We start from the raw sequence: 24,494 nt of genomic DNA, 5'->3' as shown, positions 1-24,494 counted from the left end.
AGCAAGACAAGAAAGATCAAGGCTCTTGCCCCCTCAGACTGACATTTACGGCCTTGCCTTGTGCCATCTGGCCCCAGGCAGTCTCATCTCTCACTGCTCCCTCCTGCTGTAGCCTCACTGCCTACTGGGTGAAGCTGGGGATCCCACCATGAAGCTTCTCTCTGGGCCACTCCTCCCACCAGACACTCCTACCCTCATCAACTGTCCCTAATACAGTGCGCAGCATACGGCTGCTTATTGGCTACGTGAATTGAGAGGCAGATGCAAGGTGCCATTCATGCCTTCCAGTCCCAATCGCCACCATCCTGGCTGGCCCAGTGCCCAGAAGGGTTCTCTTTCCTGTCCCCAGCAGCTCAGGGGCCCTGGGAGATCCCAGTAGGCTGCCTGCCCGTGTCTTACACAGTCACTCTTTGTTAGGCCTCGCCCCTGAGGGCATCTTATCTGCCCAAATAGTTTGTAATCTCTGGTGTCACAGACCCCTGCCTCCTGCCAACCTGGAGTACACAGCCCTTTTGCAGAGAGGCTGGTGGCAACTCGGAGACTACCACTCACCACACCCCTGCCAGCGTTACAGCCCGCCAGGCCCCCTCCTGCTGGGTTTGGCAGGAAATCGCAGCTCCCAGTCATCAGGTCCCCAGACCCTTAAGGAGCTGAGAGACCTCTGGCTCTGTGGCCTGGGCTGTCTTTCCCCCACCCCTTCTGCACTCACTGCTCAAACTCTTCTCCCAGCTTCTGTGCGAATTCTTCCTAGTGCACCATGGGGCTCCTCCCTCCCTGGAACCTGAGCTCCTTGAGGGCGGTGTCTGGTCTCCTTTTGCCCTTGAAGGAATTGGGGCTCTCAGAGGCGAAATGACTTGCCCAAGGTCACACAGGCAGGGTGAGGTGGGGACAGGAAAAGCCAGATGGGCCTGGCTCCACACGCCCCCACCATCCCCAGAGTCCCCAGGCCTCCACTCAAGATGCAAAATACACACCTCACTGGCCACTGGCTCTGCAAAAGCTGAGGATCGCTTTACTGGAATCCCCCAACCGGAAGACGCAGTCCTGAGGCCGCATGCAGCGCTGGGCCAGAAGGCTGTGCTCGACCCAGGAGACACAGGACACGAAGCCGGAGTGTAGGTGTGTTTATTCCTGTACAAATCATTACAAAACCAAGTCTGAGGCAGTCGCCGCCCCCACCCATCACCCCAGTGTGCAATGGCTAGCCGCTAGCCTCCTCCATCTGGTCCCCCGGCCTCACAGCCTCCTCCTGAAGCCCTTCCCTTCCAGGCTCCAGAAGAACAAGAAACAAACACAACCCACTGAGGCCCAGCTTTAATAAAGTGCCTGATAACAGAGCCAGGGGACAGAACCCAGGAGACACAGCTCCCGGCAGTCATCCCAGGATGACAGGGGGTCGGGGGAGACCCTCGGAAGCCCCCAGTGGCTCCAGACAAAGGAGCAGCCCCAAAGGCACCTCCAACAGTCGGAAAACCTCCCTGCTAGAGGGCAGAAAAGCAGTCCTGGCCCTTAAAGAGCCAAGCTAATGGCAGCTGGCTGAGGGACTAAGAAAACAGCTTAAGGTTTGTCCCATTCCCTTCAGAGTCCCCCAATCCTAGAGGAGTTTGCGCAAAAATACCCTAAAGTTTTCCAGGAGGTGGGGAGGTCACCCCAGACCCCCCAAAGAGCTGAGCCTCCCAGCAAGGGATAGTGGCTGGGGGGGGGTCCAGACGGGGAGGGCAGACCCGAGGGCACTTGTAGGGGAGGTGGCAAGGGTCTCAGACTCCGCACTGGAAACTGGCGTGGGCAGAAGGGTGCCCACAGAGGGGGAAGGGTTTGTCCAAGGTTGCTCAGGGCAGAGCCAAGACCTGGATGCCAGCCTCCCACCTCTGGGACCTCCCCACCGCCCCCACAACCTCCACAACCCCAAAAATTCTCTGGCCAGGCCTCCAGACAGCTTCTACCCCCACACAATCTCTCTTTCTGGTGCTAGAAATTGAGGGGACAACACCAAGTTCCCAGCTCCTTGGGACAGGACCTCATTATCCCAGCAGAGTGGGGAGTGACTGGGGGGTCCATTCCCGGGGCTCTGAACCAAGGCCTCATGGGGAAGGATATGTCCTTAGCCTCAGATCGACTCAGAAATACCCCTCTACCCTGATTGACTGTGCGCAGACCCTGACTGCACAAGAAAGACACCCCTGATTAATCACATAGACTTCCAAATCCCTGATTGGCCAACAGATGCCCCAGGTCCTGATTGGCTGGAGGATACATCCTCCTCAAGGCCCTGATTGGCTGGGAGACACTCGGGCGAGCTTTGATTGACCAGAAGGTGGTCCCTATCCCAGCGGCTGGGCGGAGGCTGCTTCTCCTCTGACCCTCCTGAGGTCCCACAGGCTGGGTGGCTTAGGTCCAGGAGGGGTGGGAGAAGGTGATGCCATACAGCTGGGCCCACGACGAGAAGACCCTTTTCTCGGTGATAAAGCGGTGGTGGTTGCCCTTGCGGCTGTGCTCATTCTGGATGTAGGTGACACATTCGTCCGGCCCCTTGGGCTCGTAGTAGTGGTAGGGCATGCGCTGGAGGCGGGGCCGCTGGCTGGGACAGAGAAGACGGGAGTCATCAGGGCAGGCTGGGCGCTGGCAGGGTCCTTGCCCTTTCAGCCCCTCGCCTGCCATAGGACCTCAATAAGAGAAATCCCCACACCACACCTTCTGGGGCCTCGGTTTCCCCATCCGTAAAATGGGTGCAGGGTGGACTAGGTTTGTAACCACCAAACTTTTTTTTTTTTTTTTTTTTTTTTTTAATGCAGTGGCACTTTTTCCTTTCCCCAAGAGGGCGGCAGTGTAGAGCAGTGGTGAGGGCTGTGGGCACTGGAGCCTGGTCCCTCTTCCTGCTGTTTGGAGGACCTCTGGCTACTCATAAAACGTACTCCTCAGTTTTTCTCATTTAATAAATGGGAAGAACGGGCCGGGCGCGGTGGCTCAAGCCTGTAATCCCAGCACTTTGGGAGGCCGAGGCGGGTGGATCACGAGGTCAGGAGATCGAGACTATCCTGGCTAACATGGTGAAACCCCGTCTCTACTAAAAATACAAAAAACTAGCCGGGCGTGGTGGCGGGCGCCTGTAGTCTCAGCTACTTGGGAGGCTGAGGCGGGAGAATGGCGTGAACCCGGGAGGCGGAGCTTGCAGTGAGCCGAGATCACGCCACTGCACTCCAGCCTGGGAGACACAGCGAGACTCCGTCTCAAAAAAAAATAAAAATAAAAATAAAAATAAATAAATAAATAAATGGGAAGAACAACAGCTCTTATCCCATAAGGTTGCTGTGAGGAGTGAGAGACTACATGTAGCCATGCTTGGTACCTGGTCAGTACTCAGTAAAGTATAGCTGTCCCCTAGTGGGCTTTTCATATATAATGCTACTACTAATAGTTATTATTAATAAATAAACTGTGGCTGAACTTGGAGTGGAGGCCCCTGAGGAAGCAGAAGAAGTCTAGATCTCTGCAGAACAGTTTGAAAACAATGAAGCAGAGGCCCTCAAAGGCACCTTCAGCCAAGGTTTCCAGCCCTCCCAGCTCCATCCTGCGGCCGGTGCCTGAGTGTTGTCCTGGGAGGGCGCTGGCAAGGAGGGCTCACCTGCAGTAGTTCGGGGGGACCATGCCATATACGTGCACGTGGTCACACAACTCCACCGCAATCACCATGGTAAACCAGCCTGTGCTCAACCACGAATGAGACTTCTCCCTGGGGATCAATAGGGGTCACGATGAGGGTGCATGCAGGCAGAGGTGGGAGCAGGTGATCCAGGGTCACCCACGTGGAGTTCCCTGGAACTCCTCCCATCCACCCATTGGGGCCCCACCCCTACCTTGGTTACCCCAAGTCCAGCCTCGTGTGGGAGCATGGCATGTGGCAGAGGGCTGTCCAGGCAGAGGTGAGGGGTGTGGAGGGAGCTCCTTTGAGGGGAAGAACAGGAACAGGGCATGCTGAAAATGAACTGTCTCCTGGGGAGCCGGGTCACAGTTGGGCAGGCTGAGTGACTATGATGATAGAGCATGCCGAAAACAGCTGTGCCCATGCTAGAAGCAGACTCCTAAGGGGAGACTAATCAGATACGTTCATGCTGGAGTGAGTGCAGTTCAGAGCTAGGCCAGAAGGAGTAGCCCAGAACCAAGAGCTGTGCTCACACTACAGTGGCCACCAGCCATGTGTGATTGAGATGGGCTGTCTGTATAAATACACACTGCATTTCTTAGGTAGTATGGAAAAAAGAAGGGAGGCCAGGCGTGGTGGCTCATACTTGTGATCCCAGGACTTCAAGACCAGCCTGAGGAACATAGTGAGACCTCATCTCTACAGAAAATTAAAACTCAGCCAGGTGCGGTGGCTCATGCCTGTACTCCTAGCACTTTGGGAGGCTGAGGTGGGTGGATCACCTGAGGTCAGTAATTCGAGATCAGCCTGGCCAACATGGCGAAACCCTGTCTCTACTAAAAATACAAAAATTAGCCAGGCATGGTGGCACGTGCTTGTAGTCACAGCTACATGGGAGACTGAGGCAGGAGAATTGCCTGAATCCAGGAGGTGGAGGTTGCAGTGAGCCGAGACTGCACCACTACACTCTAGCCTGGGCAACAGAGTGAGAATCCATCTAAAAAAAAAAAAAAAAAAAAAAAAAAAAGGCTGGGCGCAGTGGCTCACGTCTGTAATCCCAGCACTTTGGGAGGCCGAGGCGGGTGGATCACAAGGCCAGGAGTTCAAGACCAGCCTGACCAACATGGTGAAATCCTGTCTCTATCAAAAATACAAAATTAGCAGGGCATGGTGGCACGTGCCTGTAATCCCAGCTACACAGGAGGCTGAGGCAGGAGAATTGCTTGAACCTGGAAGGAAAAGGTTGCAGTGAACAGAGATTGTGCCATTGCACTCAAGCCTGGGCAACAGAGTGAGACTCTGTCTCAAAAAAAAAAAAAAAAAAAAAAAAAAATTTATATATATGTAAAATTAGCCAGGTGTAGTGGCACGTGCCTGTGGTCTCGGCTACCTGGGAGGCTGAGGTGGGAGGATTGTTTGAGCCTACAAGGTTGAGGCTGCAGTGATCTGTGATCATACCACTGCACTCCAGCCTGGCTGAGAGAGTGAGACTTTATCTCAAAAACAAAAACAAAATCCTCTGGCAAAACTGACAAAGAAAAAGAGAGAGGACATAAATCACCAATATCAGGAATAAAAGAGAGAAAATCACCACCATAGACCCTATAGACATTAAAAGGATAATAAGAAAATTCCACAACCACATACAGACATTTGACAACTTAGATAGAATGAGCCAATTCCCTAAAACCCATAAATGACCATAATTTACTCAAGATGAAATAGATAACCTGAATATCCTATAATAAAGAAATTGAATTCACAGTTTAAAATCTTCTGAAAAAGAACTCTCCAGGCCAAGATACTGTCGCCGGCAAATTCTACCAAACACTTAAAGAGAAGCACAATTCTACATAGTGTCTTCCAGAAAATAGAAGAAGGAACATTTCCTAATTCATTTTCTGAGGCCAGCATGACCCTGATACCAAAATCAAGCAAAAACAGCACCAAAAAAACCTACAGACCAATACCTCTCATGAACACGAACACAAAAATCTCTGATGGATATGATTTGCTAATGTTTTGTATATATATAAATACATCCCTTGGCCAGGTGTAGTGGCTCACGCCTGTAATCCCAACACTTTGGGAAGCTGAGGCAGGTGGATCACCTGAGGTCAGGAGTTCGAGACCAGCCTGGCCAACATAGTGAAATCTCGTCTCTACTAAAAAAATACAAAAATTAGCCAGGCGTGGTGGGCGCGCACCTGCAGTCCCAGCTACTTGGGAGGCTGAGGCAGGAGAATCGCTTGAACCCAGGAGGCGGAGGTTACAGTGAGCCGAGATCACGCCACTGCACTCCAGCCTGGGCCACAGAATAAGACTTCATCTCAAAAAATAAATAAAATAAAAAATAAATACATACATCCCAAAGAAGTGATATTTACTCCAGAAGTGCAGAGCTGATTCAATATTCAAAAATCTTAGCCTGAGCAACACAGCAAAACTCCGTCTTTACTAAAAATACAAAAATTACAGGCATAGTGTTGCATGCCTGTACTCCCAGCTACTAGGGAGGCTGATGTGGGAGGATCACTTGAGCCTGATAGGTGGAGGCTGCAGTGAGCCATGATCATGCCACTGCATTCCAGCCTGGGCCTCAGAGGGATACCCTGTCTCAAATAAAACAAAAACAAAAATAAAACAAAACAGTCAATATAATCCACCATATTAATAGTCTTAAAAAAAAACACATGATCATATAAATTGCTGCAGAAAAACATTTCATAAAATTCAATATCTTATAATAATAAAAATTCTCAGGAAACTAGTAAGAGAAGGGAATTTCGTCAGCCTGATAAAGGGTAGCTACAAAAAACCTATAGCTACCCCGATCAAAGTAGCTACAAAAAACCTACGGAATCGCTTGAACCCGGGAGGTGGAGGTGCAGTGAGCCAATCAATTTCTCTTTTTTTTTCTTTTTTGAGACAGAGTCTCGCCTTGTTGCCCAGGCTGGAGTGCAATGGCGCGATCTCAGCTCACTGAAACCTCCACTCCCGGATTCAAGCAATTCTCTTGCCTCAGCCTTCCGAGTAGCTAGGATTACAGGCACGTGCCACCACGCCCAGCCATAAAAATCAATATCTTTTTTTTTTTTTTTCTGAGATGGAGTCTCGCTCTGTCGCCCAGGCTGGAGTGCAGTGGTGCGATCTCGGCTCATGCCATTCTCCTGCCTCAGCCTCCTGAGTAGCTGGGACTACAGGCGCCCGCCACCTCGCCTGGCTAATTTTTTGTATTTTTAGTAGAGACAGGGTTTCACCGTGTTAGCCAGGATGGTCTCGATCTCCTGACCTCGTGATCTGCCCGCCTCGGCCTCCCAAAGTGTTGGAATTACAGGCGTGAGCCACCGCGCCCGGCTGCACAAAAATCAATTTCTATATGCCATTTCTATATATTAACAATTAATATTTGGGGCCGGGCGTGGTGGCTCAAGCCTGTAATCCCAGCACTTTAGGAGGCCGAGACGGGTGGATCACAAGGTCAGGAGATCGAGACCATCCTGGCTAACACGGTGAAACCCCGTCTCTACTAAAAAATACAAAAACCTAGCCGGGCGAGGTGGCAGGCGTCTGTAGTCCCAGCTACTCGGGAGGCTGAGGCAGGAGAATGGCGTGAACCCGGGAGGCGGAGCTTGCAGTGAGCTGAGATCCGGCCACTGCACTCCAGTCTGGGCGACAAAGCGAGACTCTGTCTCAACAACAACAACAAAAAAACAAAAACAAAAAACAATTAATATTTGGGAACAAAAAAATATTAATACCATTTATAATAGCTCCAAAATTGTTTTAATATCTAGGTATACATCTAACAAAATATGTACAGGAGCTATATGTTGAACATATTGGGTTAAAAGAATATATGAAAGTTGCTTTTACTACTTTTTCTTAAAGAGATGTAAGATGTAGTCTCATTCTGTCACCCAGGCTGGAGTACAGTGGCACCATCGTGGCTCACTGCAGCCTTGACCTCCTGGGCTCAAGTGATCCTCCTGCCTCAGCCTCCTGATTAGCTAGGACTACAGGTACAAGCCACTGTACACAGCTATTCACTAATTTTTAACTGTGATTACTATGAAAATAAATTACATATGTGACTCACATAGATTTCTATTGGGCAGCACTGGCCTAGCTTTCCTAGGGAGATTAGTCACAGCAGGGCATGCTGGGAGTGATACATACCTGGAACACAGCATGCCGGGAGCAACTGTGTGCTTAAGGCAAGACATGCCGGGAACAGTCAAGACTTTACATTGGGTACACTATGGGGAGCTTCTCTTAGAAAGATGCTAGGAGTGACTGTGCAACCTCAGAGCAGAGCATGCTGGGTGGGAGCCCTTGTGCCCTCAGAATAAGGTATGCCACGAGGAAGCCCTCTTGGACAAACCAGGCCATGCAGAGCATGTTGGAAAGGACCCATGTGAACGGCTGGACATGAAGAGAACTCTCCTAGGAGACCCAGCCAGAGGACAGCAGGACTGGACTACCCCTCAGAGCAGTGCATGCTGGGAGCAACAGGCCCTCTGGATGGGGCATGCTGAGAAGGAGCACAGGGCTGGACAGAGGGGGCAGGCGGGAGGCTGGTACCTGTCCTTGCCCGTCTCACCCCGGAAGAGGTCGTCAAATTGCTGCATGCGGCCGGGAGAGACGGCATATGCTTCCATGTTGGGGAACACCAGGCCCGCCCGCTGGATCACACGCACGAGGCTGCCCTGGGGCTTCTGCATTTTGCTCGGGGGCCCCCAGAAGATGAACACGGTTTCAGGGGTCCGGTTGACAAACTCCTGGGGCCTCCTCAGCACGCGGAACACACTGGAATGGGCCACGACGCGGTAGGTGGTCTTGTTGCCCACATCAGCTGAGTAGCCAGTGGTGGGCGCATCGTTCATGCGGATTGTACACTCAGCCCGCTCGATCTCAGGGCCCAGCTTGGTGCCCAGCAGGTGGCTGGAGCTGCTGACAATCACACACTGGTGGCACCGAGAGGGCAGCGTCTGGGGGACAAGGAAAGTCAACATTATCACGGCCACTCTGTGCTGGGCCCTGTGCTCCATACATCCAGGCCTCCAGGACCCAGGAATTGTTATGCCCATTTTAAAGAATGGGAAACGGAGGCCCATTCATTCAACATTCAACACACATTGATAGCAAGCTGGTTAATGGCCAAGTCCTGGGGCAGAGCAAGGAGCAAAACAGATCAGGCTTCTGCCTTCAAGAAACAGGTGGAGAGACAGATAAGAATGTACATAATACATGCCAGGAAAAAAAAAAGAAAACAGTGGCAAATGGCTAGGCACGGTGGCTCACGCCTGTAATCCCAGCACTTTGGGAGGCCAAGGCAGGCAGATCACTTGAGGTCAGGAGTTTGAGACCAGCCTGGCCAATATGGTGAAACCTCATCTCTACCAAAAAATACAAAAATTAGCCAGGCGTAGTGGCGCGTGCCTGTAATCACAGCTACTCAGGAGGTTGAGGCACCAGAATTGCTTGAACCTGGAGGTAGAGGTTGCAGTGAGCCTAGATTGCACCACTGCATTTAAGCCTGGGTGACAGAGCAAGACTCTTGTTGAAAGAAAGAAAGCAAAGGAAGAAAAGAAACAAGGAAAGGAAAGAAGAAAGAAAAAAAAAAGAAAGGAAATGAAAGAGGGGAAAAGGAAAGGAAAGGAGAGGAGAGGGAGAAGGGGAGGGGGAGAGGGGGAGAGGGGAGGTACGGGGGAGTGGGAGAGGGAGAGGGAAAGGGGAGGGAGGGGAAGGGAAAGGAGGGGAAACAGGGGCAAGTGACCAAAGAGCGACTGCAGCCGGGGCTACTTTAGAAAGGTGGCCTGGAAGTCCAGGTGCGGTGGCTCATGCCTGTAATCCCAGCACTTTGGGAGGTCGAGGCGGGCAGATCACCTGAGCTCAGGAGTTCAAGACCAGCCTGACCAACATGGAGAAACCCTATCTCTACTAAAAATACAAAATTAGCAGGGCGTGGTAGCACATGCCTGTAATCCCAGCTACTAGGGAGGCTGAGGCAGGAGAATCGCTTAAACCTGGGAGGCAGACGTTGCGGTGAGTCGAGATCACACCACTGCACTCCAGCCCGGGCAACAAGAGTGAAATTCGGTCTCAAAAAAAAAAAAGAATCTAATTTGGGAGAGGAATCTAACATAACTGACTCCATCCTGTTTCTGACCTCACAATCTAACCCCCCTTGCTCATTCCTATCCATAGACTAAACTAACTGTGAGAGGAATTTATTTTATAGTTTAACTCTAAAGCAAAGATGATAACAGCCCCTTCTCAAAACTGAACTCCACCTTGTTTGGGAACTAAAAATGCCTTTGTAAAGTTAATAAAAGGCCACAAGGTAACAACTGAGATAGAGGCCTGGACTCTGCTAGGATACAGGTATAGTAAAAATCATTTGTTTTACTTATTTTCCTTTTCCTTTGTCCTATATGCATGATTGCCTGCATATAGTCAGTTCGACAGAAGGTGGTCAGTAATAATTGATTATCTCACCCCCCGCATATCTTTCTGTCAAGCTGTAGGCATAAACTATAACCAGTCATTATCTCTTAGCTTGCTTTTCTGCTAAGATGTAGCTATAGTTGAATTATAACCAGTCATTGTTTCTTAATTTGCTTTTTAAAATATAGATAACATCATTGTTGTTTTTAACATAGATAACATTGTTATTGTAAAACCTGAGTGTTTGAGATTTTTTTTTTTTTTTTGAGACGGAGTTTCACTCTTGTTGCCCAGGCTGGAGTGCAATGGCACAATCTCGGCTCACTGCAACCTCTGCCTCCTGGGTTCAAGCAATTCTCCTGTCTTAGCCTCCCGAGTAGCTGGTATTACAGGCATGCACCACCACACCCGGCCAATGTTGTATTTTTAGTAGAGACGGGTTTCTCCATGTTGGTCAGGCTGGTCTCGAACTCCTGACCTCAGGTGATCTGACTGCCTTAGCCTCCCAAAGTGCTGGGATTACAGGCATGAGCCACTGAGCCCGGCCTGAGATATTTTTCAGAACTTTCAATCTGGTAGACCAATGGATGCCAACCAGACCAGTGACCCATGGCCCCCACCCAGGAACTGACTCAGTGGGTGAAGACAGTTTCAACACCCCTATGATTTCATCCCCAACCATTCTCTAGTTCCCCTGCCTGCCAAACTATCCTTAAAAAAACCCTAGCTTCCAAATTCTGGGGGAGGCAGATTTGAGAAATAATCCCTTGTCTCCTCACTTGGCTGGCCCTGCGATTGTTAAACTCTTTCTCTGCTGCAACACCTGCAGTCTCAGTGTATTGGTTTTTTCTGGGCAGCAGGCAAGAAGAATCTGTCCAGCTGCAACAGAAATGCCTCTCTGAGCTGAGATGTGAAGAATGAAGAAGGACCACCTAGGGAAACATATTCAAGGCGGGAGAAACAGCCAGCACAAAGGCTCCAATGTGGAAATAAAGGTGGTACGTTGAAAACCAAAAGAAGGCTATTCAATTGGGTCAGAGTCAACAAGTGGGAGAACAGAAGGTCACAAAGTGGAGAAGTGCAGTGCCAGGATTTGAACCCAAGTCTATGTTACCACAGATCCCCAGCTCTCCAAAGTAGACATCTTCCAAAAAGCACCCACGACATTTCCACTGCACCCAGAAACAAGAAGCACCTTGTTATTAAGGAAGGTATGAAAGCCACTCTGGGGCTGTTTCTCCATGGCTGAAATGAATGGGTTGGAACCACATGCTCTCTGGGGCCTATTTTTTGCCCATGGAATTCCCATTCACCCTTTAAGGCTAAGCTCAAATGCCACCTCCCCCAAGGCAGCCTTCCCTGAGCCCTTACTCCAAGATCCAGCAACACATCCCACGTACCTCGACTGGCGCTTCCACTTTTCTGAGCGCTAGTTTTTTTGGCTTCCCCTGTGATGCTGGAAGCACTGCAAGCCAGGCTCTGTCTCTCCTTTCCACATCACCCACACTCAAGCTGTCCCATTTTTATTCCTCTTTCAACGGTTCTTAGGGTAGAGAAAGACTCACTTAGGTGTTAACCTGTCTCCAAACACCTGCTAATGTGCCCCTTCCTAGTGAGGGTGTGTCCAGAGCCTGGGCTCTACACTCTGTATGCAAAGGCCCTGAAGAAAATATAGGAGGGTCAGTGAGGAAGGAGAAAGAGGTACTACAGGGTGAACCCCAGAAATACAACCTGAATTTCATTGCTACCCAAGGCCAACAGAAGTCTCCAGGAATGACTTTGGCCTCTCTCTGCAGCTGCAACTTAGCAGGGGGTAGGAAAATACCATCCTCTTCCTTCCCTCACTCTGTAGCCTTAGACAAATGACTTCACCTCTCTGAGCCTTGGCTACTCCATCTCACCAAGGGAGATAATAATGCTGCCCTCACAGGGTTTGTCTGAGGAAGATTACTGGTGATCAAAGCGCCTGGCACATACAGACACTTGATAAAGGGCAGCTGGTATTATTAATGCTTTTGTGTTGTCAAATGTCCCAGTGTTCTGCTCCCAAGCCTGTGTGGGCTCCCCAGCAGAGACAGAGAGCAGTGAAAAGAGAAACACATTTTCCAAAGGATTCTGATTCAGGAGATGGTAGGATATTAGCAATAAGGGTGGGAACTTGGAGAGAACTGAGGCCCAGACAGTGGACAGTGCCCTTATCCAAGGTCACACAGCAAGCAGAGAGCTGAAATCACCGGAGGGAGGGCCTTGACTCCCAGGGTCCACCTTTCCTTTAGGAAAGAAGAGGTGGAGGGAGTGGTGATGCTGGGCAGTGGAAAGGAGCTCCCAGGGAGCTCCCCAAAGTGGCTGAGCTACCTTGTTGCCAAGAATGGGGACATAGCCGTCAGTGATGCTCCACTTCTTGAGGTTGACAGGTCGGCGGCTACGGCCCCCCAGGGAGCCATAATGGAAGACCTCATTGGCACTGTTGGAGCTGTAGAGGATGAGGATGGTGATGAGGGCAAAGAGGATCACGAACACTGCTGACCGCTGCTCCTGGAGAGAGGAGAGGCCAGTGAGGGCCCAGCTGCCAAGCAGGCTCAGCACCCACCTCCTTGCCACCTACTGTGCCTGGTTAACTCCTGCTTTTTGTTGCAGACCAGTTCTGGCACTACTTCCTCCAGGAAGGCCTCCTTCAGCCGCCTCAGTCTCCCCATCACAACACTGATCACACTGCATTCAAACTCCCATCCCTCCAATTAGACCGTGAGCTCTGGGACTGGGCTGGCCTTGCTCCCCACTGTATCCCAGATCCCAGGGCAGGGCTTGGAAGATGGAAGGTTCTCAGGGAGGGTTTGCTGGACTGGATTGAATACGTCAGGATTCCTTACAGCTGCTGCTAAGAGGATGTCTAGAGACAGGTGGGACATCTGAGTGAGAGGGTCTAGGTCTTCCCCCAACAGTAACTCTCCAATGTACTGCCTCTAGCTCCAAGTTTATCCTTTTTGTCTGCTCTGTGGAAATGGATCTGAGCCCTTTTAATGTTTTCCCTTGTCAGTTAGCTGCATATTAAGCTTTGTGAGTAGAGGGTGCTGGACGGACACTGCAGGAGGAAAAGCATTTGCTTCTTGGTTCTGGTAGGCTTGCTAGGGAGGGTCCTTCAGTGCACACGGCCTCTCCAGTAAGGGCATCTTACCCACTGCCCAGAGGCCAGCAGTGCCAGCAAGTCAGGCACATTGCCTCTGGCTTGTGCTGTGATCACAGCTTCTCCAAAGTCCAGCTCCTACAGTGCACTCAACCACCTGCAGCACCTGCAGGCTGGCAGCTTCCCCTCCCCAGGCCAGTTCTGTACTGGAGCCATCCAGCAGGCCTCAGCTGGGCCTTCTTCAGCAAGGCCCGGATCTCAGTCTTTATGGGGGCAGGGGTGCTCCTTATATTAATATCTGCTATTGCTGTATTCCTCAGAATTCTAATCCCTTGTTACTCCAATGTCCTAGTATAGCCAATAATTTTTTGCATTCAACTTTCCTGTTTAATCACTGTGTAGTTTCTTTCTCCTGATTAGACTCAAATTAATACAACCACCCCATCCCATTTCCAAACCTCAGGCTCCACCACAGGCTGCAGTGGATCCTAAGGAAGGGGCATGCAGGGCCAGTCATGTAGTAAGTGCTTAGGAAAGCATGAATGAATGAAAGAACAATGGGGAACCCTGACATTCTCAGGGTCATGCTCGAGCTGTATCACCTTTGATCAGTGCACCCTCACCCCATTTCCTGCTCACCTCCACCTGCCCACCCTTCTTTCCTGCACAGCACTCCACAGTCACCTCGGCTAGTCCTGACCATCACAGACAGACTGTCGGGCCTGGGAGGGCAAAACTGACCCTGGGTCCAGGAACAGGCAGGAGCTTGCCCTAAGCCACTTAGAAGATCAGTGGCCAAAGCAGGGCTTAAACCTGGGTCTCCCAGGGATGGGTGGCTTCTTGAGGGGAAGAAGAGACTCACGGTAGCTGGGGTCTGGGACAGGTCCAAAGGAACCCGTTCCATGGAGGGAAGTGAGAGGCTCAATGGGGTTAAGAAATGAAGGGAGACTTACTTTGTTGCTACTCATTTCTCTCCGGCGTCTGCTGAAGGGTAGGTGTCGGCGTCCTGTAGGTGGCCCTGGGGGCAGGGATGTGGGTTCACACCTGCAAGCCACCAGAAAGGGATATCATGGCTTCAGTGTCCTCCTTGGGGTCCAGCAAGCCAAAGGCTACACCTTCTCTGCCCCCACTAGTTCTTCTATGCACCCAGAACTTTAAGGCTCAGGACTGTATCCATTTTGCAAATGGAGACACTGAGGGCCAGAAAGGCCAGGAATCTGTCTGAGGTCATACAGCCTGGTGGCAGCAGAGCCCTGCCCATTCTCTCCCTTGAAGAGGGGCCTTCCCACACCAAGGCAGCTGGCAGGGCCAAAGCTGGCTCCCCTGCTGGAGGACCTGACCTCCACATGGGCAGCAGGATCCCCATTCACACCCTGCTCTAAATTCTGCCTTGGGCCCCTGTGGCGTCAGAATAAAACAATACCTCTTGTAGGCCCCCAAACTCCTCTGCTCTGACTGCCTCTCAGGTTGGCCTGGAACGCCCTCCCTCCTACGGCCTTCTGACTCCCACTCATCCTCCAAGCCTGGCATGGACCAGGAACTCCCCTAGGTCCTCCCGTCCCCCCAGGCTAACAGCTGCCTGCGGGGTACAGCCCACCCAGGTCCTCACTCAGTTTCCCCTGTGCCTCCACAGCCACAAATATGCAGGAATACTACTGAATGAACTAATGCATTAACAAGTAGGATCTCTCGGGGGCTAAGGGCACAGACTCAAGTCTGAGAGGCTCGGTTCGAGTCCAGGTTCGGCAGTCTCTGCCAGGGCTGACTCATCTGTCAAATGGCTGTGATCACAGTCTCAGGGGGTGGCTGGGGGGCCTCTGGAAGACCTGGCAGTGAGGAGGCCGGCCCAGTTCTGCTCCGCACACCCCAATCGCTCCCTCTCCCACCACCCAAAACTCAGCTCCTTTCCAGACTTCCACTTCCCCACCTGTGAAAGGGAAAATGTACTGTGTCCAGCCTACCTCCAGCAGACAGGCCAGGGGGCAGGGCGGGCAGGAGTGCAGAGGGAGGAAACTGGGGCTTAGGGGACCCTCCTCAGTTCCATCCCCTCCTCCAGGGGCCTCTCAGTTTCTGTCACTCTCTTAGCCCTTTGACCTAGCCGCTGTTTACTCCTACACGGCCACCAGGAAGAGCCAGAGAACCTCGTGCCAGAGGAGGCTTGGCACACACACCTCCCTCCTGAATGGTTAGATCCTGGCCCCGCCCCCTCCCCAACCCCGCCCCCTCTCCATGGGCGCCCCCCTCATCCCAAGTTCGGTTTCAGGTTTCTCCAGCGCCGGCCCTTCACAGCCAGTCAGGGAGACCCGGACTCCCATCTAGTCCAGACCCCGCGGTACACAGCAGAAAATGGGGCCTCATCAGAAGCGAGGAGACGCTTATTCTTGTCCTCACAGACCATTAGAGCAAAAGACAGGAGTCCAGAATCCTGGGGTGGCCCCATCAGCCCTGAGACCTCGGCATTCAAGGCGCCCAGGGGTCCAGCCGCCTCTATCTTATTACGCGTGGCCACCCTTTCCTGCGGATGCCCTCTGCCCGCCCCCTACTTTCCCACCTTTGCCCGAGCTGTGCCCTCAGCCAGGACCAGCGTCCCCCTGGTCCGCCCCGTCACAATCCTGCTCTGAGAAGGCCATGGTCAGTACAGCATGTCAGGTGCCCGTGCGAATTCCGGTTTCACCACTTACTGGCTGGGGGGCCTCGAGCAAGCCATGTGACCTCTCTGAGCCTCAGTTTCCTCATCTGTGAAATGGGAACAATAAGAGTCGGTAACTCAGGGGGTTGTTGGAAGGATTCAAGCAGATGTGGCAAGGGACACGCGGGGCTTGAAAGTGCTCCCACATTGGCCGGGCATGGTGGCTCACGCCTGTAATCCCAGCACTTTGGGAGGCCGAGGTGGGCAGATCACCAGGTGAAGAGATCGAGACCATCCTGGGCAACATGGTGAAACCCCATCTCTACCAAAAATACAAAAATGAGCCGGGCATGGTGGCGGGTGCCTGTAGCCCCAGCTACTCCGGAGGCTGAGGCAGGAGAACCGCTTGAACCCGGGAGGCGGAGGTTGCAGTGAACCGAGATGGTGCCACTGCACTCCAGCCTGGCGACAGAGCAAGACTCTGTCTCAAAAACAAAAACAAAAACAAAAAAAATAACATAAAATAAAGAAAGAAAAGAAAGTGCTCCCACAATGCCAACAGCTGTTAGTCTTGCGGTTAATCACTGTTCAAGTCCCGCCTCTCCAGTGTGTCAGTAAAACACTCCTCCCCTGACCCCAGTGCGGCGACTTTCCCGGAATATCAAGGAATATGTGTGGGAATACGTTCTAAGCATCACCCACGCGCTGAATCAAGGCAATGCATGGTAGGAGCCCTTGTTGCCCATTTCACAGATAAGGAGACTGAGGTTCAGAGAGGCAAAGCGCCTTGCCGGGCCGCGCAGAGCCGGCTTGAGAGCCTTGTTTACAGGCTCGTTTACAGGGAGCAGCCCAGGGCTGAGCCTGACTTCGTCTCCCTGGAGGATCCCCCTCGGCTGGAACGGGTCAGAGGCCATGGAGTGTGTGCTCAGGACGTGCCTCGGCACCGGCACCGGGGCGGGGGTCTGGGGGCCTGTTGAGGAGCGGCTTCCTCAGGCTGGGGAGGCGGCAGCCTCGATCGCTGGCCCAGGAGCATAGACTCAGCCCAAGGCTGGACGTGCAGGCGAGCTGAGCAGGAGCCGAGGGTGGGGGCCACACCCTGCCCTCTGTTTGGGGGTTTTCCTTCTTCCAGCCCCGGGAGTCCTCCCGCAGATCGGGACGCCCCCACGAACCCGCGAGGGAGGAGGGCTCCAGGGAGAAGGGGGAGGGGGGCTCCTAATTCCGAGACGATGGGGGACGCCGAACCCATGGGTCCACCTGGTGGGGGGCTCACCCAGCGCGCCCCTCGCGCCAACCCCCTCCCCAACTCCTGCACTCCGGGGGTCCGGAGCCCTAACCCCAGCTGGGAAGAAAAGAGAGGCAGGACCGCTGACGGGGTAGTCGGTGGCAAGAGGCCCAGCGGACCCCGCGACAGCCCCTGGGCGCGAGGACCGGGACCTCGGGGCGCAGCTACCAAGGGGGAAGGGGTCTGGGGTGCCGCCGGGGGCCCCGCAGCCATCCCTATCCCCGGCGATTATCGATCTCCTCTCCGGGCGCCCTCCGCCCCAGCCCCCGCCCCCGCCCCCACGACCAGCTCCCGTTTGGCGCCTGCTCACCTCCGGCGGGGAGCGCCCGGCCCCCCGCGGCCCCCGAACCCCCTCACATGGCGCCGGGAGCCGAGCGCCGGGGTCCGCGCTCCTCAGGCCGCCCAGGCCCCGCCGCACCCGCGGCCCGCCGGGTCCTAGCGCCGCCGTCACGGCCCGGCCCGGGCCTGGGAGGTGGGCGGAGCCTCGGGGCCGCGGGTGGCTCCGCCCACGGGCGACGCCGGCTGGGGAGGGAAAAGGGAGGCGAACCCGGGAGCCGCCCCCGCATGAGCGCCTCGGTCATCCCGCTGGGCAGCCCGGGGTGACCACCAAAATACAACAGCCTTTCGGCTCCCTGTAGTGTGGAGCAGGCCCACTTCTAGCTCCTTATTGCCACCATGACCCCGGATGGGGAAACTGAGTTCCGGAGCACGGTGTGCTTGGACTCAGTGGAGTTTATCCCTGGGCTCCCCACCAAGGGCCTTCAGCTCCCTGCCTTGCACCCTGGGCAAGTAGTCACCTGGGCAAACTCAGGGTTCACCCTCAGATTCAAGTTCCGCTCTGCCATTCGCCAGCTGCGCGGCCTTAGCGCATAACTTTCCTTCTCCCTGCCTCTGGAAAATAGGGAGAAGGACAACTTCACATAGCTGGAAAAACTTAAAATGTTCCTTCTTATAATTACCAGGACATCCATGACATTACTCTACGTGATAGGGAAAAATAACTTAAGTAGCTATTGCTAGGGTACTGCTTAAGTTAAGGCACAGCCTGCCAAAGTGCACGAGGAGGCTGTTAAAATGAAGGATGCGGGCCAGGAGCGGTGGCTCACGCCTGTAATCTCAGCACTTTGGGAAGTCGAGGCAGGTGCATCACCTGAGGTCAGGAGTTTCAGACCAGCCTGGCCAACATGGAGAAACCCCGTCTCTACTAAAGATACAAAATTAGCCTGGCGTGGTGGAGCACGCCTGTAATCCCAGCTACTCCGGAGGCTGAGGCAGGAGAATCGCTTGAACCTGGAAGGCAGAGGTTGTGGTAGGCTGAGATCGCGCCATTGCACTTCAGCCTGGGCAACAAAAGCGAAACTCTGTCTCAAAACAAAAAAAAAAAAACAAAAAAACAAAACAAAACCAAAAGGAAGGGTGCAGGTCAGTATGCCTTGGCAGGAAAGCATGGCCGGGATATTTACAGGATATTTACGTGAAGAAAGCAAGTTAAAGAACTGCCAGACAGGCCCAGTGGCTGTAATCCCAGCACTTTGGGAGGCTGAGGCGGGTGGATCACCCGAGGTCACGAGTTAGAGACCAGCCTGGCCCACATGATGAAACCACCACCACCCCCTTCCCCGGCCACCCCAGCCTCCCGTCTCTATTAAGAATACACAAATTAGCGAGGTGTTGTGGCGGGCCCTTGTAATCCCAGCTACCCCAGAGGCTGAGGCAGGAGAATCGCTTGAACCCAGGAGGCAGAGATTGCAGTGAGCCGAGATCATGCCATTGCACTCCAACCTCCAGCCTGAGCAACAAGAGCTAAACTCCCTCTCAAAAAAAAAAAAAAAAAAAAAAAAAAAAAAAAGAAAGAAAAAAGAACTGTCTTGGAAACAAAGTCCTAAACATTTGCATTCCACAGCTGAGTAAACATGCCCTGGAGAAATTCTTGCAGATGTGCCCAAGGAGGTTCATAGCAGCATCGCTTGAAATAATACAAAACAGGGGAAAACCCCAAATATCCATCAACAAGAGAATGGAATTGTTTTACACAATGGAAGGTTCACACTGTGGAACAATACATAACAGGGTAAAATGAATGATCTACAATTACATGGATGAATCTTAGAGACACAAGGAGTGAAAAAGAGGTCTGGGAAGATGAGTAAAAACTACACAATAGAGGCTGGGCACGGTAGCTCACGCCTGTAATCTCAGCAGTTGGGGAGGCGCAGGCGGGCAGATCACTTGAACTCAGGAGTTCGAGACCAGCCTGGCCAACATGGTGAACCCCTGTCTCTATTAAAAATACAAATAAATTAGCCGGGTGTGGTGACACATGCCTACTTGGAACATGCTACTTAATCCCAGCTACTTGGAAGGCTGAGGCAGGAGAATCGCTTGAACCTGGCAGGCGGGAGGCAGAGGTTGCATTGACCGAGATCGCGCCACTGCACTCCAGCCTGGGCAACAGAGCGAGATTCCATCTCAAAAAAAGTAAAAAAATAAATAAATAAAAGCAAAGTCAAGAACAATGGGGGAAGAATCAAAGAGGTATGCAAGTTAAAACAGTGGTCTTTAAGTGGGGACTGAGGTCAACAGGTTCATGATATTTTTATGCCTTATAACTTTCAAATATGACACCGTATCACAATATTTTAAAAGATGAAAAAATAAGGAAATGCCTTTTGCCTATCACAGTGATTAGTGTTTTTGGTTTTTTGCTTGTTTTTCATTGAGATGAAGTCTCTCTCTGTCACCCAGGCTGGAGTGCAATGGCTCAATCTCGGCTCACTGCAAGCTCCACCTCCTGGGTTCAAGCGATTCTCCTGCCTCAGCCTGCCGAGTAGCTGGGACTACAGGGGCAGGCCACCACACCCAGCTAATTTTTTGTATTTTTAGTAGAGATGGGGTTTCGCCACATTGGCCAAGCTGGTCTCGAACTCTTGACCTCAGGTGATCCGCCTGCCTCAGCCTTCCAAAGTGCTGGGATTACAAGTGTGAGCCACCGCACCCGGCCAGTGATTAGGGTTAATAGTGGTTATTTCTGGAATGATGGGATCTGGGGCTGCTTTTTTTCTTTTGGATTAACTGTATTTTTCCAAAAATTTTAAGATAATGGTCACATTATTATTATTATTATTATTATTATTATTATTATTATTTTGAGACAGAGTTTCACTCTTTTTGCCCAGGCTGGAGTATAATGGTATGATCTCGGCTCACTGAAACCTCTGCCTCCCAGTTCAAGTGATTCTCCTGCTTCAGCCTTCTGAGTAGCTGGGACTACAGGTGTGTGCCACCACAGTTGGCTAATTTTGTATTTTTAGTAGACATCACCACGGCCGGCTAATTTTGTATTTTTAGTACAGATGGGGTTTCACCATGTTGGTCAGGCTGGTCTCAAACTCCTGACCTCAAATGATCCATCCGCCTTGGCCTCCCAAAATGTTGGGATTACAGGCATGAGCCACCGCACCCAGTCCACACAATATTTTTATATTTTTAAAAATGTATTTTTTGGCCGGGCGCGGTGGCTCTAGCCTGTAATCTCAGCACTTTGGGAGGCTGAGACGGGCAGATCACGAGGTCAGGAGATCGAGACCATCCTGGTTAACACGGTGAAACCCCGTCTCTACTAAAAAATACAAAAAACTAGCCGGGCGAGGTGGCGGGCACCTGTAGTCCCAGCTACTTGGGAGGCTGAGGCAGGAGAATGGCGTAAACCCGGGAGGCGGAGCTTGCAGTGAGCTGAGATCCGGCCACTGCACTCCAGCCTGGGCGACAGAGCGAGACTCCGTCTCAAAAAATATATATATATATATATTTTTAATTTCTAAAAGCAAACTGCAATATATAGCATGTTTTCTTTGCTTGCTTTTTTTTTTTTTTTTTTTTTTTTTGAGACAGTCTTGCTCTGTCACCCAGGCTGAAGTGCAGTGGCGCTATCTCGGCTTCCTGTAAGCTCCGCCTCCCGGGTTCATGCCATTCTCCTGCCTCAGCCTCCTGAGTAGCTGGGACTACAGCCGCGTACTACCAAGCCCGGCTAATTTTTTGTATTTTTAGTAGAGACGGGGTTTCACCGTGTTAGCCAGGATGGTCTTGATCTCCTGACCTCGTGATCCGCCTGCCTCGGCCTCCCAAAGTGCTGGGATTACAGGCGTGAGCCACCATGCCCGGCCTTTGCTTGCTTTTTAAAATTATACAACTACGTATAGTATTTGTAAATGCACACAGAAGGTGTCTGGAAGGGCCCACTAGGACTCCACCTGCAGTTGATTCCCTGTTGAAGTGAAGGTGGGTCAGGACGGTTGGGAGCTGCCTTCACTTTTCCCTTTATAAACTTGTAGGTTGTTTGCGTTGTACTTATATGGGAAGCCTTAATAACACTTTGTTTCCAATTAAAACAAAAGTCAGCAGTCCGCCAGGGGACAGCCTTTAGGCAGTACAGGCACTGCCCACCAGGCAGGGAGGGGGTGGCCCGCAAGGGTGGGTTTGAGGCTTCCTGTCCCTGGTGCCCACCTCCATCTGCTTCCTGAGCCTCAAACCAAGCCCTACCCATGGCCCTCCTAGGTCGCTGACCCCGCCCTACAAGCGACAGGATGGAAAACCACGGAGTGGGGGCAGGGCGATCAGGCAGGAGGCCTGATGAACTCGACTTCTGAGGACTCAGAGGAACACCTCTAGCCCAAGGCCACCCAGGGGGTTGGGGGCTGAACCAGGGAAGGAAACATCCTGTCCCCAGCCCTTGTCACTAACCCAGGCCAGTGACCCAAATCAAACACCCAGAAGTGAGAGGGTGCTTCGGCCCTGCTCCTGGACGGCATCTGGACGTGGAGCTGCCCGTCCGGCCTGCCATGTCTCTGGGCCCAGGCTCGCTCCAGCAGGATTTGCTTCAGGCCTGGCTTCCCTTCTTGAGCCTCAAGAACGACAGCAACCATCTCAATAATAGTAATAACAAGGATGAGAAGCAGAACGGCTTACTCTGTGCCAGGCACTTTGCAAACACACCTCATTGAATCCTTAAGGTGGCCTATGAGTTGGGTATTGAGGTTAACCCACTTTCCAGAGGGAGAAACTGAGGTTCAGAGAACACGCAGGTGGCAGGGCTGTTTCCACTAGGCCTGCCTGTTTAATAACCGCAGACGTGTTCTACACGGAAGCCTTGGGCCTGTGAGAGCCAGGCCAGGCCACACCAGGACGTTCCTGCATGGTGGCTGTGGCCAGTCCTCGTGGGCCTCCCGCGCAGCCGTTCCCCCACGGTCTGGGAGAGCCGTTCCCCCACGGTCTGACCCTTCCTGCCCCAGGGGTAGGAGAGGCCCGTGTACCCCCCTGCTTCCTGACCCTTAGCAAACTTCTTTGAGCTGTTAGGATTTTTCCCTTCCATGGTATTCTGGAAAGAGCCCTAAGAGCCCCCCTCACCTGCCCCAGCTCCCAATTCAAAGAAACCAAGATCAAAGGCCAGAGAGAGAACAGAACTTGCCCAAGACTCCGCAGCGGGTCCTGGGCAGAGCCAGGCTACGAGCCAGACCTGAGGACTCTGGCCTGTCTCCCTCTGGGCTTTTGGCTAGGGGAGGGGCTTCTGGAGAGGCGAGGCCTGTGAGAGTGGCAGGCAGGTGGGGGCCTGCACACAGGGCCTGCTCCATAGCCTAGGACCTGGGCTTCCGGCCAGAGGGTCTGGAACAAGGAAGTACTGCCTCTTCCCCCACAGAGGCTGGAGAGGGCAGACGGGCCTAGATGGGCCTAGACGCTAGGGCCCACCAGTCCCCCAAAGCCAGATGCTCCTGTCCTCACCTGGGTGTGTGAGGTTTTTCGTTTCATTTTTTCCTTACAAGATGAAGGTGTGTGAAATGTGAGCTGAGCTCTGGGCCTGGCCCCATGGCCCTTCTAAGGAAAAGGCCCCTTAGGATGCCTCCGGGCTGTAAGGCTTACCTGGCTTCCTCTCTGGGTTTGGAGGAAGTAGCGTAGGTCCCTAGCCAGTCTGCAGAGGGGCAAAGGAACCAGGGTATGAACAGGAAGGACAACAGAGGCCCAAAGTGTGGCTGCAGACCCACGTGATCCCGGGGGCTGTGGGGAGGCTCCTGCCCTGGGCTCACCTCAAGGCAGCTGCAGGAACCGCTGTGGCAAAAGCAGAGTCTTCGGTTTCCTGGTCAAGACAGCTTTCAGCAGACCCCGAGCCAGCCACCAGACCTGTCAAGGATCATCTCCGTCTGCCTGGAGGAAGTGACTGACGCATCACTCCTGCCAGGTCACCACCCCTAGAAAGACACAGGATCTGGGCCAACCCAGCAGTAAATACCCCACCCAAGGGCAGAGCCACGTTAGAGGAGACTGTGTGTCCTGGGCCCAAGGGCTGGGTCAGCCTCTTCCCAGGGGATGGAGGAGGAAGAGAAGGGAGCCTCCCAGGAGTGAGTGGAATTCAAATCCCATCAGAACCAGCGGACCCTGGACCTTGGACACCCAGGAAGAGGCAGGGAGTAGGGAGACAACCTATGGGGCAGGGGCATCCTGCCATCTGTCACCACGAAGGAAGGGCAGGGCCAGCCGAGGCAGACGAACCCCACGAAAAATGCTGGCTCCACATGTCAAGTGCCTGCTATATCATAAGCCACAGGGACAGTCCAATGTCTGAATCTGTGAGGTGGGGACTATTTTAACCTTTTACAGATGACAAAACAGGCCCAGAGAGGGGCACTAATCTGCCAGGACCCCAACAGCAGAAAGTGGGGGCAGAAAGAAGTCAGGCCTTGACTCCAGGGCCCCCACCCCAAGCCTGGAAACCCCCTCCACCTCCGCCTACCAGGCTCCATCCCTCCCTTACCTCTGCCTGACACCTGTTCAGAGCCCCTCGCTCTGTGCTGTGGCTCCACTGCCAGCCTGCTCCCTGCTTCGCCAGCTCAGGGCTCTCCTCCCCCCTCCCATTCCTGCAGAAACTTCTGGGTCCATCTGGCACTGGGCAGGGGGAGGCAGGGCACAAAAGCAGTGGTGTGAACCAAGCACCAGGTCTCAGGCCCCTCTGTGAAAGCCAAGGATGGGAGGGAGAGTGTGCCGGGTCACCCAGAGCCCCCGGGACTACTGGCTACATAATTTCTGGGATCCAGTGCAAAATGAAAATGCAAGTCCTCTTGCAAAAAAAAAAAAAAAAAAAAAAAAAAAAAAGTAAAACCTAAGAATTTCAAGTTGGCAACAGCAGAGCATTAGCAGAGGGCCCTGACCCCTGGAACTGGCAGCTAGAACCCCAGGGCTGCATCCCAGCTGACAGCCCGAGGCCCTGGCCCAGTCCTCTGAGTCTTCCAGTCCCCAGATGAAGTAGTGATGCCTGGGAGGGGTGATGCTTGGGGGCTCTCTCCAGCCCAAGGGTGCAGGGCTGAGGTCCTCACTTTATTTT

At 52.9% G+C, this 24,494-nt stretch overlaps 3 protein-coding genes across 12 annotated transcripts in view; 1 reads left to right on the top strand and 2 right to left on the bottom strand.

Annotated features, from left to right (window-relative positions):
* BBLN (bublin coiled coil protein) overlaps positions 1–24,494 on the top strand; it is a 287,657-nt gene that overhangs the window by 1,503 nt on the left and 261,660 nt on the right. The window lies entirely within an intron of this gene.
* Positions 1–24,494, bottom strand: part of AK1 (adenylate kinase 1) — a 61,276-nt gene that overhangs the window by 17,421 nt on the left and 19,361 nt on the right. Inside the window, exon 1 of one of the 4 annotated variants that reach the window (XM_050760344.1) lies at positions 9,826–9,835. The exons of 2 other annotated variants lie outside the window; for them this stretch is intronic. The gene's annotated coding sequence lies outside the window, so the exon portion shown is untranslated. Of the gene's footprint in view, positions 1–1,877; positions 1,888–9,825; positions 9,836–24,494 lie in introns of those variants that run through there. One more of the 4 variants, XM_050760343.1, reaches the window with a different exon arrangement.
* ST6GALNAC6 (ST6 N-acetylgalactosaminide alpha-2,6-sialyltransferase 6) lies at positions 1,109–17,625 on the bottom strand. Of its 7 annotated transcripts, none has more exons than XM_050760191.1 (8): positions 17,436–17,623; positions 15,896–15,950; positions 14,168–14,258; positions 12,446–12,625; positions 8,225–8,631; positions 3,855–3,942; positions 3,623–3,730; positions 2,421–2,574 (listed from the first exon to the last, which is right to left on the bottom strand). In XM_050760191.1, exons 2-7 carry the CDS (start codon positions 15,919–15,921, stop codon positions 3,665–3,667), a joined length of 858 nt encoding a protein of 285 aa, XP_050616148.1. In that variant the 5' UTR covers positions 15,922–15,950; positions 17,436–17,623; the 3' UTR covers positions 2,421–2,574; positions 3,623–3,664. The 7 variants fall into 7 exon arrangements, with proteins under 7 accessions (XP_050616141.1, XP_050616142.1, XP_050616146.1 ...); XM_050760190.1 differs by having other exon boundaries at positions 2,473–2,578; positions 17,436–17,622; XM_050760184.1 differs by lacking the exon at positions 3,855–3,942 and having other exon boundaries at positions 1,109–2,574; positions 17,436–17,624.

This window comes from Macaca thibetana, chromosome 15 (genome assembly GCF_024542745.1).
Source record: "Macaca thibetana thibetana isolate TM-01 chromosome 15, ASM2454274v1, whole genome shotgun sequence".
In the NCBI taxonomy this organism is placed as follows: Eukaryota; Metazoa; Chordata; class Mammalia; order Primates; family Cercopithecidae; genus Macaca; species Macaca thibetana.
Note: the sequence above shows the minus strand (reverse complement) of the source record. Positions and strands in the feature narration are given on the sequence as shown.